This window comes from Oryzias melastigma, linkage group LG22 (assembly GCF_002922805.2).
Source record: "Oryzias melastigma strain HK-1 linkage group LG22, ASM292280v2, whole genome shotgun sequence".
NCBI lineage: Eukaryota > Metazoa > Chordata > Actinopteri > Beloniformes > Adrianichthyidae > Oryzias > Oryzias melastigma.
The window spans coordinates 7534734-7554321 of record NC_050533.1 but is presented as its reverse complement, the minus strand read 5'-3'; the positions used below and the strand labels follow the sequence as shown (position 1 = coordinate 7554321).

The 19588-nt window shown below is 34.2% G+C and overlaps 1 protein-coding gene across 1 annotated transcript in view; it reads right to left on the bottom strand.

The window, feature by feature from the left end:
• Positions 1-15646, bottom strand: part of LOC112149453 (uncharacterized protein C14orf132) — a 43325-nt gene extending 27679 nt beyond the window's left edge. The window contains exon 1 of the mRNA XM_024277151.2: positions 15120-15646. Within this exon, the coding sequence (XP_024132919.1) occupies positions 15120-15146 (27 nt within the window). The 5' untranslated portion in view covers positions 15147-15646. The remainder of the gene's footprint in view (positions 1-15119) is intronic.
• Positions 15647-19588: the final 3942 nt, after the last annotated feature.

Sequence of the window (19588 nt, the reverse complement as noted above, 5' to 3'; positions counted from 1 at the left end):
TTTTAAATCATTGTCTATGCTCTCAGTGATTCAACATTCTTTCCACTTTTTTTGCATTTATATATATTTCTGTAAGGAACAGTGCTTTTTAAACAAAAATGTAGACAAGAATCCATTTTTCTGATCTATATAAACATTATTCCAAGTTTTCTATTTTCAAACATTAGTTTAAAATGAGACTTTTATGGATTATTTACTTAGTGTTTGTATATTGTGTGATGCATTAGGCAATGGGAAAACCTCACAAAAACAAAAAGAAATCAGAAAAAGTGCACATTTTTCCATAACAAATATGTGCTTGTTGGCTTTAGGTTTGTTGTTCTGAGCAAAGACCATCAATCACTCTTATAAATAAATAGATTTGTGTCATGCACCAAGATGGATTTAAAATCAAACAAAGCAATGATGTTTTTGTGAGGACAGAATGCCGCAGCCCTTAAAGAAAGTAAGGTTTAGGAGTAAAGCTAATCAAAACCACGTTAAAAATGTAATGTCTTTTTGGTACCTTTCTACTTAATAATTCCAGACAACACTCCACTAGATCCTATGTAATGCTTACAAAAAAACTGATAGATATGCAAAAAGTCACAGGAGACAGACATCTTACACTATATGTTCTAGTTTGGACAAACTTAGTAAAAAAAAATAAATAAATAAAAATAAATGTTCTGCTTAAACTGTACTACACTCAATAAATTCAAAAAAAGTTTAGACACATTAAATGTATATAAGCAGAACCACGTCCCTTAAACTGATCAGTAATCTCAGTTGAAATCCTAAAATTATGAAGAGAATTAAAATAAAAGAAAGATTTCTGCAATATCTAATTCCCTAATAAAACCAGCTTTCTAGATTTCTATGGTTCGTGTCATATATCATATTGAACCCTTTAGTTGAAACAATGTTCTTACGATAATAAACTATCTATGATCTATTACAGACAGACTGTGAACTAAAGGCTGAATCTGCAGTTATATTTATTGCTTTCTGCGTTCTGTTTCATGCTTCTATTGTTGCAAATAACAAGAAAAAAATGATCTGTCTGTAAGAGAGAGAGTCAAAATGTAAAGCACTTTGTAACATAGAAGCTCTACTAACAGGTATTTTTCTTGGCCTGATGCAATAAGCCTATTCACTTGTTTTGTAGCGTTTTTTTTAAGATTTTTTTTTTTTTTTTTTAAGAGGCTTGAATATGTTTTATTTATGTATTTATTTGAAATAACCAAAAATATTCAGATTTTTTTTCTGTAGGATTTGAGAACAATAAAGCCTTGTTTCTACTGAGTGGTCCGGTCTGGTACGGTACAGCAAGGATTGGTACGGTACGGTCCAGTGAATTCTGGAAAACATTTCCACTCAGTTAAGCCTCGATCCGCTGAGCGGTTTGTTTTCAAGGCGCATGCGTGGTGTAAGTCGCTAGAGTATCAGTGTGTCATTGTAGTCCAACAACTAGAATTTTCTTTTTTTTTTTTTTAATGGATTCCTCAAGGTCACCATATATCACACCGTCACCAAGGATGGAATGTTTGCATTTCCACTGCAGACCAGGCTTTGTTGTTTGCAAGCATTTCCAATAATAGACTTGTGACCAAAAGTGCAGACAGGGAACCCTAAAAACCAGAATGCTTAAATACGTTGGAAACGTTAGCTTAAATTGGCGCTTTCTAATGTCGTCATCACTTTCTGTCAAGCAACGGGTGGCTACAGTGGCTCCACCCCAACCATTCCAAGGGGGGCCCCAAAGAGGTACGTTTCAGTAGTGTTTTTTTGGGGCCAATTTAACAATGGAATCACTAAAAATATCAGACCGGACCGCTCAATGGGAAAACAAAGGGAAACATTAAATCTCCCTATCTATTTGTCTCTCTCTCTCCATCCATCTATACATACATTTATGAACTGACAATTAACTTTTTCCATCAGACTCTATACTTAATTTTCATGTATCTTGACTGACACCAAGTACCTTTATTACTCTTCATATATGCTGATGATACTATTCTATTCTTTTGAATTCATTTTCAAAGATAAAGTTGTGAAGTCATTTTTTAATCGATGTTCGTTGGTGTTTTTGCATTTTCAGGTTTAACTTTTTAGGCTGCGAGTGTAACTGATGTCAAATGGAAATTACTGGTCCCCACCTCCTCTGAACAGCATATAATCTCCTCCTAACATTCACCACTTCAGCAGCTTTCACCAAAGCAGATCAAACACCCACTTCTGCTTCAATATCCACAATTTTCTCCCATAACTCCTTCAAACAACTCAAAAGCTAAATTGAAGCGGGCATGTAAAGTGTGCTTTTATGTCAGGAACATGAGAGTGAGCATCATTGTGATTAGCATGTCAATACAACCCTCTTGAACCCAAATCGTTGTCCAGTTCCACTTTGTACAATATCAATACAAGAGATGGAGCCGCTTTGAAATTACATCTTGATGGGTTGAGAATAGATTATTTATGCTAGAATACATTATTCATACCTGCAGAATACCCGAGGCACAGTTATATAGGAAACATCATGCAGTTAGTGGGTTCGGTCTGTCAGGGAAAAACGATATTGCTTCATACTTGGCTGTCACAGTCCATCAAGCCACTTTCATTCTCCGCAGGACGTCTTTCGATATAAAGTTCAAAACATTAGATAGGATGTCTACACTCAAGTAAGAATGTACAGAACACCGGGAAACTGTGTAAGCTTTTTGGACAGCATGGTGGTTTTGTAGATACATTTGCAGCCCCTCCCTCTCTGGTTGCTGTTACAACACCCATTGAAAAAGACTTCTGATCCAAAGTTTTGTCTTAGATCTATATAATCCAATCCTTTTAGCATTAGTTTTAAGACAGAACTGTTTCATTTTAGAAATGAACATGTTCAAAAAAACAGTTTGGTTTGTAACTTTATTTTTTCGCATATATTATATTTTTCCCATGTTTTTGTTGATATTGAAGTTTTTTAAGGTTTTAATGGAAAACATTTTTTGCTATTTTTGTCTACAAAAATAAATTAATGAATAAATTAATCAGTGTGACAGGATGCAAATTAGATAGTGAGGTTTAAAGTCTTGTTGGTTCGGAGATGCTGTCAGGATTTTTGTTTTCAGTTCTGTTAGGTTTGCTGTTTTCTCCTCAGTCACAGCAGGTTTTCGTCTCAATTCTCCACAGCTGCTTCTGCTTTAGTTAATCATTCTTTTGTCTATCAAAGCTTATTTATTTCAGTTCTAACATTTTTCTTTTATTAGCTTTTATTTTTAATTGAGTTTAAAAGCTTCTTTCATATTAAGGTTTATTTCTTGGTTATTTTTGTTTTACTAACATATTAACAAACATTATTAATGTCTTTATTGGATGTTAGTAAGACATTTATTGCCACAATAAGCAAATGAGGTTCATTAACATACAAAATCAACAAACTGAGAATAGACAAAGTGCTCACACAAGTTAGCCAGAAAACAAAACACTGAAGATGAACACTTGGGATAATGCATAAACAGCGACTAAGCAACAACATGTAGAAAACATAGCTCGTAATTATGCTAATTATTCAACAATCCCCTCCAGCTTTGAATTAATTCATGTTCACACAAAAATGTTTGGTAGAATATCAAATCTGGTCTTTAACAAACAGCATTTGTTTGAGTCCTCAAATGAGAAAAAAGCACAATCAAACTTATTTTTTCCTTGTTAAAAAAAGGGATACGAAATGTGAGAATAAACAGTAATCCTTCCATCCATTTTAATCCCTTGGGGAACGTCCACATTAATGAATATTTCTGCAAACGTGACAATGTTGTGTTGCATTTATGACGGCTGCTTGGCATTCATAGCACCAGACACGCAGGTAGCGGCAGGGAGGGGATTCTTCTTCTTTTGCTTTTCTACTGTGTACTAGTGCTCAGCCACTAACTACAATTGGTACAAACTTGGTGCACAAAGTCACAGCTGTGAAAATCTCACAAATATTCTCCAGGGTTTTTGTTTTCACAGCTCTGTTCCAATAAATGTCGGTCTTGATGTCATATTAATCTAACTGGGCACAAACTGCAATTAGTAATTTCTTCTTTGGGATCGTGTTTGCTACAGTTGGCACTTTTGCATTATGAAAAGGACGCTACCCACACGTCACTACCAAATCCAAGTCCCTGATTGATCACAGTGTTAAGCGTCAAAGAGTTCAACCGGTTGAACTTTTAGTGCCTGATCAATGAACGCCCAATTTGTACATAGGGCTGTGACCAGGCTAAAAAACTTGCATAGCGATACACAACCCCAAGCGTGATCGCACACGTTTCCATAGACTTTTTATTTAACGTGGCCACTTAAACGCGAATCGACAAGGTATTCAGAGGCAAAACTAATTTTCAACTGTAGCATCTGGAGCAGATGTAGGTTAGCCAACAACAAAGAAAAAAAACACACAAAAACAGTAAAAATGCTAAATAGTACATAGTAGTAGAGTAGTTTCTACACAGTTTATCAAAAACTTTAAAGTAAATTGATTAATTTTCTATTATAATGAAACTATTTAAATAGTCAAAATATAAAATGCATCCAACACTGACATTAACTATTACCATTTGCAGCTTCATGCAATTTAGGAAGCAGGACATGGGCTCTTTAAGAGTGTGTACATTGTTGTATGGATGATAGCCAAATTGATTCTTAAATGTAGTAAAAATTGGACACCCTTAGGGGGAGGGGTACACTGTTCCAGATGTTACAGCCCTTAACAGAGAGAAGATTGTCCAAAATTGTAAAACCCTTTTGGGGTCATGGGGTTGCTGGAGCCTATCCCAGCCACCATTAGGCAGAGGCAGGGTACACCCCAGATTCCCTAAAATGTTTCTTTTTCTTTTTTTTTTTTTAGAAACCAAATTGTGTAACTAAACAAATGTTTACATAAGAAAGAGTTAGGATGGAACAGATGTCACATACCACATAAAGCTTTAAAATCACATAATTAAAGCTAAGCAGAGACTAATCTGGTGTTCAGGAGTGATTACTTTTATAAAGTTTGCAGAAAAAGTTCCACACTAAACAAGGAATTTAAACAAACTCAGCACAAAACGTTTGCATTTTTGATCTAAAATTACAGTTTGAAAAGTATTTAAACAACAATCCATGTGTAGAAGTTATGAACTATGTTGGTATCACTTCAAACACCATCATAACTTAGTCTAATGATACAAAAAAATAATCATTGCTGCAGAACAGATATTTGAATTGGATCGTGGTGTTTTTATTAATCATACCCTAAAAATCAAGCAAACGAACGAACAAACCCGCAGCAATTTGATTGAAATAAATAATTAAAGTGCTTTCTTGTTAGTCAGTCGATTCTTCTCATTGGAGGCAAAAAGATTTCTCACTGAAGCAGAAAGGGAACTTGAAAGAATGTGCTCATTTAAAAGCAACTGTGTAGGATCTGCTCGCTCCACTTATAAGTTCTTTAATGAACTGCGGTTTGGCAAACAGACGCAGACTTATAGATCTGTCAACCAGCCTTATAACAATTCCAAGCACATCGAGTTTGTTCTGTTCCATCGCGCCGTCTCTGTTCTTTCATTGGGTTACGCATCCGTTAAGTGGGAGTAAACTATGAAGTGGGCGCGCTGTAAAAAAGCCTGACCTCTCCTTCAACCCGGCTATGAAAATCATCTATAAATGGAGATGTGTCCAGCAGTCTAATATCTTTAAGGCTTTTTGAAGGTTGTCCTTATTAGCAACTTTTTCATGTCTAGCCTTCTGCACACAACTGTGTGCAGACACACAAATAACGATCTCTTTTAAAAGGATTTGATTGGTAGTGCATATGCGCACGCAGATTTCTAATTCAGAGGAACGCAAACGAATAAAAATATTCTTTTGTTGTCCAAGTTTCATCTTAACGCTGCTCTGTTATTCTCTGAAACTCTTCCTGGCGCCCCAGGGTCTTAAAAGTGGGAAAGGCCTAAAACAATTCAGGAAAGTTTTCACAGCCCTGAGACAACAGCTCTCATAACAAAACATTTGCAGAGAACGCGAGCCAGAGGGGAAATGAACTCCTTCAGATGAAAAGGCTGGTGTGCCATTATTACCCTCTTCAAATAAACCCACATTATAGGAACCGGGAGACTGTTTCTAAAAGAGGAAGGACATATGGAGACTCTGCAGTGAGATAACAAGATCTTCAAACTGCCAGTGAGTGCACAGATGTTTTCGTCTTAAAGAATCCTTCTATTAACATTAATACCTTAATTTCTTGACAAAATTTAGATATTTGTAATTTTGCTACAATTTTTAATGTAGTGTTTTTGACATGTTCTTGTAGCATTTTTCTCATGATGGAGGACATATATAAAGAAAATTAAGGTTAAAACTGTGTTTTGAGTTCGTCTTTCATTTTCTGGTTGACAAAATATTATTTTTCTGTTGCTCTTGTGTTTCTTTTTTGAAACTTTTTTACAAGTGAATGAGTAAAGGCCACCAAATCAATGAGTAATTGTTTGTTATAGAAGGAAAAACATCAGAGAATAACCCAGTGGAAAGAATGAATGAAATAATTAGGGTTGGGTTGATTAATCAATTAATTTATCTAAGCTTAATAAATAAATAATCGATCCATAAAAGTAGAGGAATTTTCCAAACTCTTTTAAGGAAAAATATTTTTAAAGTAACCATTTGTGGTCTATAACAGTAATTTGCTCAAACTTTTTCTTCTTCTAAAATAAAGTGTAATTTGTGATCGCCACCTAGTGGCCAAACTAAAACACCCTCCAGGAGAAACAGAACAATTGTTGGAGCTTCTCCGTTTGAGAATCCATGTGACTCTATATGGAATTAAAAATAACACTATAATTTCACTGATACATTTTACAACTTGTGAACAGTATCAGATTAATATGAAAATCTTCTAAACATATATAGAGATTATTAATGTATTTCTAAACAAATGTGTCTAAATGAGTAAATTAATTGAATCTAATTGAATAAGGGGATCGGAAAAATAGAAAAAAGATGGAATTTAATTGATCCAGGCTCTGCTGGATAAAATTGAACCAATTCTGGAAATTATTCACAATATCCAGCCCTAGAAAAATTGAAATAATTACTTGTGTGTAAAGGTGATGACAAGTCTGAGGGTTTTTTTGGTGGTCAGAGCCTTGAGGCTTCCGCTGCTCTTTGTGACAGATCTGTCACCAGAAACAATTCTGACACTGGCCAAATGCCCAGAATGCTGCTGAAGTCTCTCTAAAACACATGAGGGTTACCCTTAACATCAGCTGCTCCCACCCTGCCTAATTCTCCTAAGCTTTATCATCAGCAAATGACATTTTCTGACAAGCACAGCCCTCACAGCACAGTTTATCTTTGCAGCAGATGGAAATAGAAAAAAAAATATATGGGAAAGAAAAGGTGTGCAGAAGTCCATTTGGTCAAGCCCATTTTTAATACCTGATTTCTTCTGTTGCTTTTAATCCAAATGGATTTCGTCAAAATAGGCGAGGCATGGTTAATATTTTGCTTTAGTGTGTATTTATGTTTCCATCACATCAGTAATGAGGATTCTGAGTGGTCAAGAATATAAAGAGTTGACTTTACCTCTGAAAATTACATTTGATTTCAAAGAGAAAGATTTGTTTTTCTCAACACTCAACCTAAAATCACCTTGAATTAAACTGCTCTCAGCCTCCATTTCAAAACAGTGAAGCCTTAATGTCAAATGCAAATTATTTTCATAAATATTGTTCTGGAAAAAACACTGCATATCTAAAATATTTTATTTTATATTTAAAAATGTGTATTTTTTATTAAGCTTAAATGTGAAACAGTCAATAAAAGGTTGTATATTCTTGTCTTATAGAGTGCTTTTTTAATAAAGAATATAAAATATATATATATATCTTAAAAAGATCAATATTTTCAGAATCAGGTGTTCCATAACAGCCCAATGCAACACAACAAACTACTTCTTAGGGTTCAGACTTCGTTCTTTTTTTTTTTTTTTACACTACTCTCTCTGTCTTTAAGGTCGGTCATAGCCGTCATGTTTCAGAGAAAGCCAAGGTCTAGAGATTTACTGGCAATGCAGTAAGACCTGATGGAAGAGCAAAAGGATGAAAAAAGGCAACTTCAGATAAATTAATCTCTTAACGCACATTCTTAGGTGAGGAGATGAAGGAAAGGTGGGCTGGGAAGCCAGCAAGGATTTGGCTCATATTATCTCTTACTCACTTCTTGACATTGCAGTCATGAAAACAAATATTTTCCTTTTTGACAGGTTTTTGTGAAACCCACAATAAATACTTCTATGTTCTTCTCTACGTACTGTATATACAGCTGGTTTAATTAGCTTTCTTAAAAAACAACTAATGAGTGGATCTAAAGACCACGTATCATTGCCGCTATGCACAATTAGTGTATATTGCACGGATGAAAATTGGTCATATGTGACTATATGTGGAAAAAGTGGGAAAAGTTGTGGTCCTTCTATAACATTTTTCACAGAAGTTTCATGAATGAACTTTGTTAAAACTCCGGAAGAAGTTAGAATAAACTACACAAAGAACCCGTAAACCTGCACTACATTGAATTTCTTCACTTTGACATACTTTAGCACTGGGCAGAAATCACATTGCAGCATGGTCAGCAACCCAAACGGGCAGACGGCTGGTTCCAACTGCAGCAGGTTTGTTTGCTCAGAAAGGAACACATCTAAAAGTCCAAAAAGCTAAATCAGAGTCAGGCAGGCAAAGGTCAAAAACTAGCATGAGAGCATCAGAGGGCAACCAAAGTAGTCAGGGTCCAGGCAAGGGTCGGGGCAGGCGGCAAACAAGCAGAATCAAAGACAAAGCAGGATCAGGTCAAGAAGAGATGCTCGGTATGCAGGCTGACAGGCACAAACAATAGTTACGTTTACATGGCCCCAAGTAATCGGAATAAATGGGTCGGAACAGAAATGGGTCATGTAAACACGCCGTTCGGAATACTCTGGCCCAATCAGACTCTTTCGGATCGAAATTTCTCTATTTCACACAGAGTAGGGCTCCCTGCAGTGTTTAAGTGTCCTGTGGGTGATTGGCAATGAGAGTCAGCTGGGGAGTGTGCGCTGGGGTTGCTGGGAGATGTAGTGCCTTCAGTAGAGAAATTTGCTCCCACCAGTGACCAGAGGGAGAGACAGAGATTTTGGAAACAACAAAGAACCTCAAAGCAGCAGAAATGAAAGGAAATATAATGCATTTTGTATGAAGGAAACAAAGTCACAATAATCTGTTATTTTGCAGGTGTTCAACTGTAAAATGTTCTTTTGTATTTCATCTGATAAAAATATAAAATATTTACAGAAATCTATTATTTAGGATAGGTGTTTTCTGACAGTTGTAAAAGTTTTTTTTTTTTTTAAATTCATCCTGTTCAAACTATTAAACATATTTTTGATGGATCCTGCGAGTTTGAACTGGACAATTACAACATTCCAGACATAAAAAATATGTGCAGCTTAATATAAAAGGTATTAGAATGAAAAAACTATAACAAATTCCTAAAATAAATAATGTCTTACCATAATTTTGTTTATTAACATAAACCCAAACCTAATCATGTTATTTTATATTATATATTTTATATTAAGTTATTAAAAAATCAAAAGCTAAAAGGTATAATTTTAACCAAACCATGATGTTTAAATCTCTTGGGAATATATGATACCTCTATCATCGTGGATTAGTTTTACCAGTCATGACATTTAATTAAAAATAATAAATTATATTTTTGAAAACTGTGTTTTAAATGAAAGATGAACACTTATTGCTGTTTTAACACTGATTCTTTGATTAAAAAATGGACACAGTTGTATTATATAATCTGTTTACACAATTTAGATTCCATTACGATGAGGTAATGGTCCATTTTATTTACTCTAATTTTTATTAACAAAACATAAACGACAGAGTTGGAAGATGAACAAGATTTCCTGTTTTATGTCACAAATTAGACGCTGCAGGACTTTTGTCGTCCAAAGTTGTTCTGTTGCTGAGAACCTCAATCCCCATATCTGGTGAAATGTTGGAGTCGCATATTAGATTTCTGTCTCAAGAGGAAAACATTGCAATGAGCCTTAATTACCTCAAAGTTATAGACGACAGAGTTTCATAATTTGCTTTTCATGCAGCAGAGCTACGTTCACTCAACAGAAGTTGTTAAACAGAGTTCTATAATAAAAAGTTAATTCAGTTCTGAAAAGAGACCAGTCGCTTTTAATATTCTAGTTTCTGCTGTTGAGCAGAAAACTGGAACTGAGTGAAGATTTCAAAGATTTTCCAAGAAGCGCTCTCTATATTCCAATACTTGCTTTTTCTTTCCAGTAGTTACAGGAAAGCCAGATCGAGTCCCATTGAGAGGATGGACAATAAATGGATGCTGAGGTTAAAGCTACCAGGAAAGAGGTCTAGAGGAAGATCAACACGGAGATTCATGGATGTAATGAAGGAGGACATGAATGTGGTTGGTGTGAGCGAGGCGGATGGAATGAGATGGATGAGGATGATTCACTGATACAGCGACTAAAGGGAGCAGCCGAAGGGCAAAGAAGAAGGTAGCAGTCACAATGCTAAAATTACACCCAAGTTTTGACACCAAGAGAAGTATTCAATCATTGCTAATGAAAAGGAAAGTAGAGATCGAGCCAGAGCAAGTTGTTCAAGTGAAATTGCAGAATCCTAAATGCCAGTTGTGGAGATGGGATCTGCCCACAGACAGGCCTGTCAGTCATGTTCAGGAGCATGATTACATTACAGGCTGCACACCTGCAGCTCAGACTGGCTTTCAAAAACAAAAGAATAGAGGATGAGTGCAACTCAGATTGAGACAGTCTGCACATTTGTTGGTCAGCAGGTTCAAATCCCAAACTTGAATATGTCACATTTAACCTCAAATTGGCCACAAATAAAAATGTATGTATATTAAATTACAAAAATGGCAAAAATGTTGGAAGTGGTCTTTTAAGTATGCAGTTCTTAGCAAAAACCAACTAACCTTAAGACATATTTTCTGCAGAGCAGCAGCAGCTCAGTAGAAATTCGCCCCTGGGTTGGTGCAGAAGTAGCCCTATATGTTGATATCCCAGCATGCCTTTGTTTACACTTTCTCCCATTAACTTAAACCTTCCCACAACCCGCAGCTACGGTGGCCCTGAAGTATAAATCACTTGATACTAAAATATTTTAAGGATTACAGCAAAAGTGAAAAATAAAAAGGCAAATCAAACATTTAAAAACAGCATTACACTTTATAAACTTAATTTCAGAGATCAAAATGTAAAAAAACGAGAAAAAAATCAGAAAACAAATTTAATTTCTTGACAAAAAAAATTAAATATATATTTTTTAAAAGCAATACAGAAAACAAAATGAAATGTTGGAAAAACGAAACACGATAAAAACTGGAAAACATTGGTACTTATGGACATCGCTGATTGGATGATGGCTGTATTGAGGAGTTAATTGGCAAGAAACAAGACTGGAAACTATGATCCAATCAGCAATGTCCCATATAGTAACTACCTTTTACAGTTTCTTATTGATTTTCCTTTTTGAATATTTAATTTTTTCCGAAATGTTTTTCATTTTTCAACATTTAATTTTGTCATCTGGAAATGAATGTTGTTTTTCTTTTTTTTTTCTTCTTTTTTTCCAGGAAATTGCTTTTGTTTTCCAAAATGATTACCTTTTTTAATGTTTTGGTTTCTGAATTTAGTTTTGTATTCTATAATGTAACACATTTTTTTTTAATAATTTATTTTGCTTTTTACATTTTTGTTGTAATCTTTAAAATGTTTTGTGTCGAGTGTTTTGTTTATATGATTTGCACTTCAGGGGCAAAGAGTAAAATTTGAACTATTCGGCTATATTTAATAAAAATTGATATATTTATCTACAAGTGGAGGATTTAGAATTGTAGAAAAGAAGGGAGACTTTGGCCGTGGGTTTTCATCTGCTGCGGATCCATCAATTTTTGAATAAAGAAATATTCTCAAATGCAGTTTTAATCGTAAATTCTTATGTTCTCCATCATGAGAAAAATGCTACAAGAACAAGTTTAAAACATCAAAAACATGATTTTCATTGGAGTGGGTCTCCATTATTCTCTGTTGGGTCATGTTTGACTAATAATACCACAAATGTTTCTTCTTTAAAGACCTTTATAATTTACTAAATTTGTAAAAATATAGTTTGTTGCATTAAAATAGTTGGATTAGAGGAAGTCTCATTCCAAAAAAAGCAATTATTACATGTTTAAACTTGAAAACGAGGTCAATTTTGACACAAACACAAAACAAGATTTGATGGGTTTGGTTTAAAAATGCTTTCAACCCATTTCCAGAAAGGAAAAAGGCTACATAAAATCTTGACTTTCCAAGAAAAAAGCTTTACTCAGGAACATGTCTTGACAAAGCAAAACAACATATAATCCATGTTTTTATTCAAAGCTACAGCTAATGCACTAAGAAAGAAAACTGCATCTTCAAGTGTTCTGGGTTTGAAAAAATCATCAATTTAGAAAGTACTGGTTTGATCAATACATCACAGCACCAGCAGCTTTAAACGAAAAGAAACCTTTGATCCTATTCTACTGTTTTTCCTGTCTTTATAGCTTCTTTAAGTAACACATTTTACATTTCTATTAAGAGGAAAATGATCAATCCAAGCATTTTGTTTCCAGCTTATTGCTCCAGAAATCATTTTAATTAACAAAACACTGAAGCTTGAGCTTTGCCATCCCCAACCAGCAATCTGTTAAACTCTTGAGCAGACATTATGCTACATGATTCTTGATTTACGGCTTACAAATGAGCAGAAGTGTCCTGCTGATACCTCTGTCAAACTGTTATTTTTTTGCTTGATTTGATTTGTGCGCTCGGGGAACGTGTATATCAGAAGGAGATAAAGGAAAAACTCATTTTCTTTCCTCAATAGCTGGAGGTACTTTTATTTCTAGATATCACATGGTTCAATTAAGTACAGGAGGTTCTGTTCAAAACAAACATCATTTTCACTTGTTTCCATCAGGAAGGTAATAATTTACATCTTGATTTTGAGCACCTGAAGCAAACACTGATGTGTTTCAAAACTCTTTTCATGAACTACTCCTTCTTGATTTTGCTTTTACACCTTCAGCTGTCACTCAATACGTTGTTTTTTAAAGCTCATACAATTTTGACTGTTTTTTAAGCATAAAATCCAGGAGAAAACAAATAAAGAAAGATAGAAAAGCTGGCTTAAGTGGCTCCTAAACCTGCCATTTAGGCTCTACCTTTTAAACAGACAAGATACTGCACCGGTCTTTTATTTATTTAAAGCAGGCTATTACAGCTGCTTAAAACTTCATTATGTAGATTTGTTTCTGCCTTGTACTTTTGCTCTTCATTGGGCATGAAAGGAAGCAGTTGAATGCTTTTTTGGACTTTTACTCCACCTCTTTTATAATCAGGTCAGAGGGAACAATAATGTAATCTCAGACGGGTCCATGCTCCAATGCATTTCTATTTAGAGGCTCTTGATTTGAAAAAAATAAAAAAAGATTAGAAAGCCTTTGCTGCTAATGCAAAGTACAAAGATATGTCTATAAACTCGTTAGTATTATATATAGTTGTTAAGTAAGTGGAATTAAAAATAGTCTGCTACGGTAGAGAGTTCAGAAACAGAAAATATATATATATACATCACAAACTCTAAGCTAAATTGTTAACAAATGAAAACAAAAATTGTCAGACTCTAAGCAAAAAAATGTTTATTCTTAACAGACGCAGAACTGCTTTGTATTAAGCTTGATGATTTTGCACATAAATATGCAAATTACTTCTATTTTAAATTTTACTGTTTGACTTTGTGGTTAAATTAGAAGAAAATAGCTGCAATGGTGAAAAAAATAACACAAAATGTATAAATCTGCTAAGGAGAATTTTATAATTTGACCCATGGAGTCAAATTTGGCTGTTTTTCCTGTTAGTTTAAAATGCATTTAACTTTTTTCTATTTAATTTGAATGAATTCATTATTATTTTTGGCTGCAGTGAATTGTCATTGCCCAAAATGAACAATCAACAACAAAAATGGTCAGACTCTAAACTAAATTGATTTATTCTTAAAGGATAAAGAACTGCATAAATATGCAAACTACTTTCAAATAAGATTCTTCTGTTTCTGTTTCTACAAAAGTGAATCAATCAATAAATAAAATGTATAATTCTGCATTGAGAATGGTTCAAATCGGTCTAAAACACAAGAGAGCCCATGGAGTCAGATTTTTTCTGTAGTTTTTATTTCATTTTTTTTTTTTTTTCTGTGATATATTTTATTTGACTGCAGCCGGTTACCCAAAATAAACAAACAACAACAAAAATGTCAAACTCAAATAATTTATTCCTAAACGATGAAGAACTACTCGATGATTAGGCACATAAAAATGCAAATTAATTCTAAAAACAATTTTGCTATTTGAACTTTGCGATTAAATTGGAAGAAAATATGTGCAAAAGGGAAATAAATAAATAAATAAAAGGCATAATTCTGCAAAAGAGAATATTATAATCATCAAAAAATAATTGGACTGGATCTTTAAACCTGGAGGACTCACGGAGTTAATTTTTATGTTGTATTAAATTTCATTTCCCTATTTTTCTGTTTTATTTTTATTTATTTATTGATTTGCCTCCAGTTAGTTGCTAAAAAATGAACGAACAAAAACAAACTCTAAACTAAAAACAATTATTAAAAGATTCAGCACTGCTTTATATTAAGCTACGATTATTATGCACATTAATATGCTAATTAGTTCTTAATGAGATTTGACCTAATTGCCAAATTAGAAGAAAATATCTACAAAAGTGAAAAAAATAATAATAAAAGTCTTTCAAAACTGCAAGAGTGATAGAAAAACCAATACTTCCAGGTTTATTTAAGTTATAAACTATATGTGTGTTTTAATTATTTTTAAAAAAATCATGGTAATCCAACCTTTTCCTAATTCCAGTCAAAGAATAAAAGGAAATCCTCATTAAATCAACAAATGAAGCAGCTCTCAGCCACACCCGTCGGATCGATAAACCAGGAGTAAAGTTGTTTGGAGGAGAAGCGTCTCACCTGCGCGGCCATGAATGACAGATCCATGCTGTTGCTCTGTTAAACCAAGGCACTCAAGAAGCCAACGTGCGCGCGCGCGTGGTGTTTTTCTTCCTCCTTCTTTCTTTTTTCTCTTGTTATTCCTCGTCAGAGCATCTGTCTGCGCCGCTCCTTCACCGGGAATCCACTGATCCTGCAAGTTGGCGGACTTCACGTGGGGAGCATGTCGTCGTTCAGAGATGAGGAGCGAGAAGGATGAGACCATGAAGCGAGAGACCGAGGGAGGAGGAGCGGATCAGACGGAGTGATGAAGAGATGTGGAGGCGAGTGGGAAGGAGACGGAGGAAGAGGAGGAGGGGACGGCGGAGTCGTACTGTCACATCACGCGGAGGAGGTGCCAGAGCGCCTCTCTCTTTCTATGAATGTGTCGTTTTGAAGCATGAATCCATTTTTCTATGATCACAACTAAACAAAAAAATCATTTTGTGGAGAAAAATAGACACAAAAAACGTGTTTATTTACGTAAAAATCACTGAAAGACCCACTCTGATGAGGAAAATTGTGTTTTTAGAATGTTCTAGTTCCGTTTTTCTGATGATGGAGGACATTTATACATATATATTTGCATTTCTGAATATTTCAAATCATGATTCAGGATTAGACATGAAAAAGCTGTTTGAAAAAGATTGTATTTGTGACGTTGAAAATAGTCCCAGCTCCGCCCCTTTCTGATACATCCACTTGTAGTGGTGTCAAAGTCAATCAACGCAAGGGGCCAAAATCCAAAAGACACCTACCTATAAGGTTTCGGCCAAACAGGATAAACATTTATTGAACACACTAAAACTACATTTTTAAGACTTTGAAAACGCGATTTTTTAACATAACCATGAAAAAACAGGCATTATTCCAGAATAAATCAGCTTAAACCTTAATTTACTTTCAGTATTTTACACTCCACCAATATAAATTTTGTAAAAAATTATAGAAGTTAGAAATAAGCACAAGATAACATTAGGTAATTTTTAACAATAAAATAAAATGATCTGACGGGCCGGATATAATTACACAGTGGGCTGGATCCGGCCCCCGGGCCTTTACTTTGACACGTGTGAAATAGATCCATGTACGTCTTTGTTTCCCTTTGTCCGAGCTGCTCAAAACTGTTCAACTGGATAATTTGGAGGTGTGACGGGATGTAAACTAGTGGGAGACAATCGTTGTGTTTACATGGACACAAATATTCATAAAAAACATCAAATCAGAATAAAAATGTGTAATGAAAACACTCAAATCTTAATACTCTGGCGCGATCAGACTCGTTCAGATCCAAATTTCCTTCCATTTGAGATTTGTAGGTTTTGTGGGGGGGTTGCTGGAGGTTACTGCTGCCCAGCAGAAACTATGTCCCTGAAAATGACTTTGATTTTTTTTTGATTTTGGCTAAATTTGGCATTATTTTTATTTTTAAAAAAATGTTGAAGTGGATTTCTAATCCCAGAAATCCTATGGAATCAAATTTGGCAATTTTTTCTTTTGTTCATTTCTCTTTTTATAGATTTATTTATTTGGGCTGCTATTAATTGCTGTTAACCAAAATTAATGAAGAACAACAACAACAAAAAAAATGTGGTCAAATTAACCTTAAAAGCCAGAAGAAAATGGTTTTTGGGCTCCCTAGGGTTAGAATTCCACATGTAGATTTATATGTGTAAGGTCTTGAATCATTGCAGTAATTTAGCAAATTTACAGTAAACCAACATAACATAAATTAACAATATAGAGCTTCATTATACTTTTTGTTTCTGCACTAATTATGACAGTAAATGCATTCCATTCTATTTATTCTAAAGTTTGTTTTTATAAATATAAACATTTTTAAATGCAAAATTTATTTTAAAAAATAGACTTAAATTTAATAAATACATCAAATTATGTGTTAAGTATGAATTTGTAAGTTCAGGTGGCTTTGTTGTTTGTCACACCTTTATGCTTTTATTTTGAAAAATACAAACCCTTGGCTCTAACAAAACAATAACAAAATGAGGCTCTATTCTCACCATCTTCACATATTGAACCCACAGTGTCCTCCTCCTCCTCCACACAGCAATGTTTACCATCCTTTAAAGGGGATCAAGGAGAAAAATACACATCACAAGGGGAAGACAAGGTCACGCCCCTATTTTCTAAGCACGTTCTCCACACTAAATTAGTTGTAAGCCTCAACAAGAGGTCTCCTCCACATACAAATACAGGCTGCAAAAAGAGGCAGGAGATTTTGGAGTGTCTGATAAGTACTCTCTTAAAACTTCAAAAGATAGATTACATATGAAATAATGCCAGAAAGCCTTAGTGTCTTAATATTCCCTTTTATTCTGAGTTATAAGTCCTGTGAATTTCACAGCCCTTCAACTCCCAAAGGATGGGAGGAAAAAAAATCCACCAAGCAAGGAAGAAAAAAAAGATCAATGGCAATCATTCTCCCACACAGATTCTCTTATTGATCAAGCTGTGGGACACGGACAGAAGAACAATCGTTCATCAGAAGCTGATGTTTCTTTTGTGCCCATTTTCTTCATTTTTGCTTCAATATTTGATAGCTTAAAAGTAAGCTTAGACCTCTGAAAAATAAAACATCAGCAAACCAATTTTTTTTTTTCAAGAATGCAGCATTTTCACCTCAAAGGACATTTTTTTATTTAACAAAACACTTTAAAAAATATACATCCAAAATAGAGATTTTTAAATTGACTGTGCTTCTTCTTTTGATTGTTTTTGTCTTTTTTTCCCCATCACACATATTCTTGTCCTATTTCCCCAAATCGAAAAGTCTCCTATCTGTTCTTCTTTTAACATCTACTTAGAAAATGTGTCTTAATTGAATCAATCACTACCTAGTGTCCTATGGGGAATTTGCATTTTCTTAAGGTGTCTGAATCTATAATTCCAAAATCTAGTATCCAGGAAATTTGTGAAGTCTGTGAAAAACTAGTGTTGCTATAATGCTCACAAGATTATCAAATATAGACCAAAATGCATTGCATTCTCATTTAAGAAAAAAAAATGTATTTTTAGTTTATATTTTAGAAACTATCCACATTTTTATCATCAAAACTGTGTAGATTCATAAAAAGTTTTTGTAAAATGTTTATATCCATTTGTTTTGGGGTTTTTTTTGGCCAATGGTGATGTCATATTCAGTGTTAAAAATAAGTAGTGAGCATTAATATAAGTTCCATTAAAATTCAGGGCACTACGTCTACAATACGTGTATCATTTGTTCATTTTTTTCCAAATGAAACTCAAAAATGAAAAGCAATTTGTTTTTGATTTTAAGTTAAAAACGAATAAACAAATTGTTTTTCATTTTTTTGTTTTTGATTTTAATATGAAAAACTAATAAAATAATGATATATAGATAGTCTACTATGCAGTGTTTTAGGAATTAGGATCTGCGACCTTCAACTTTTAAAGAACCCTTTAGAAAAATAAGATACTAATTTCTAGTTATGCTATTCTTATAATTCAGATAAATATAAATTAAATGTTTTTATTTTTGCATAAATAAAACAGAAACATTAAGAAAAAAATAGCCTTTTTCTCATTTTTATGAGCCTCATATGATTTCTTTTCAAAATAAAAGACTTCCTGTACCATATCTCATTGCAGCAAATGTGGTAGCAGTGGATACATACATAGAAATTTACAGTTTATTTTACTATTTGTGGTGCATCTCAGCCAGACATTCATAAATCTAACAAACTGAAATTATGTCAGAGTTGATGACCCTTTTAGGATTTTTCATAGATTAACTTAAAATTCCTGAAGTATTAAAAAATAAATAAACAGTCCATTTTATAATCCAATTGGCCTTATGAATGAATTCTTGCTGTGTTTACTGACCTCAAATTGATTTTCTGTGCTACATGGTGTTTTGGTAAACCACAAAGCCGCTCAGCTTGATGGATTGTTGGGGCATCTTGGGTACTTTAGTTGGAGTCTGGTGGAGTGATGCTGTTTCTGAATGAGTGCAAAAAAGTTTGACTTTTCTGACTAGTTTTGCTTAGTCTGAAAAATAAGTTACTTTTTAAAATTGTATTTTTAAGTATTTCAAGTTGCAAACCCCTGGTTTATGGGGCAGTGAGGGAATTCAGACTTAGCTTACGTCTTTCCACCATCCATGCTCAAACCACCACAATCTAGCTTCTCTGGTTTTACCTTTGAATTATCCCTCTGACATTTCTCCTCCTTGTTTGTTCTCCTTACACACAGAGAGTAGATCAACCGTCTGGAACCACAAGTAAAATCCTGCTTCGCAGAAAAAGCTTTTTACTTACAGAGGAAAGCTAGTCTTTTGACTTTGCTTCTGTGTTTTATGTTTGGACGCCTTCAAGTAGTTCTCACAAAGTTCCCTGAAGACAAAGCAGTGCGCTTTTGCATGTGTTTAATGAAACGGCACATAATTTAAAGGCTGCCTGTTGGGAAGAGTG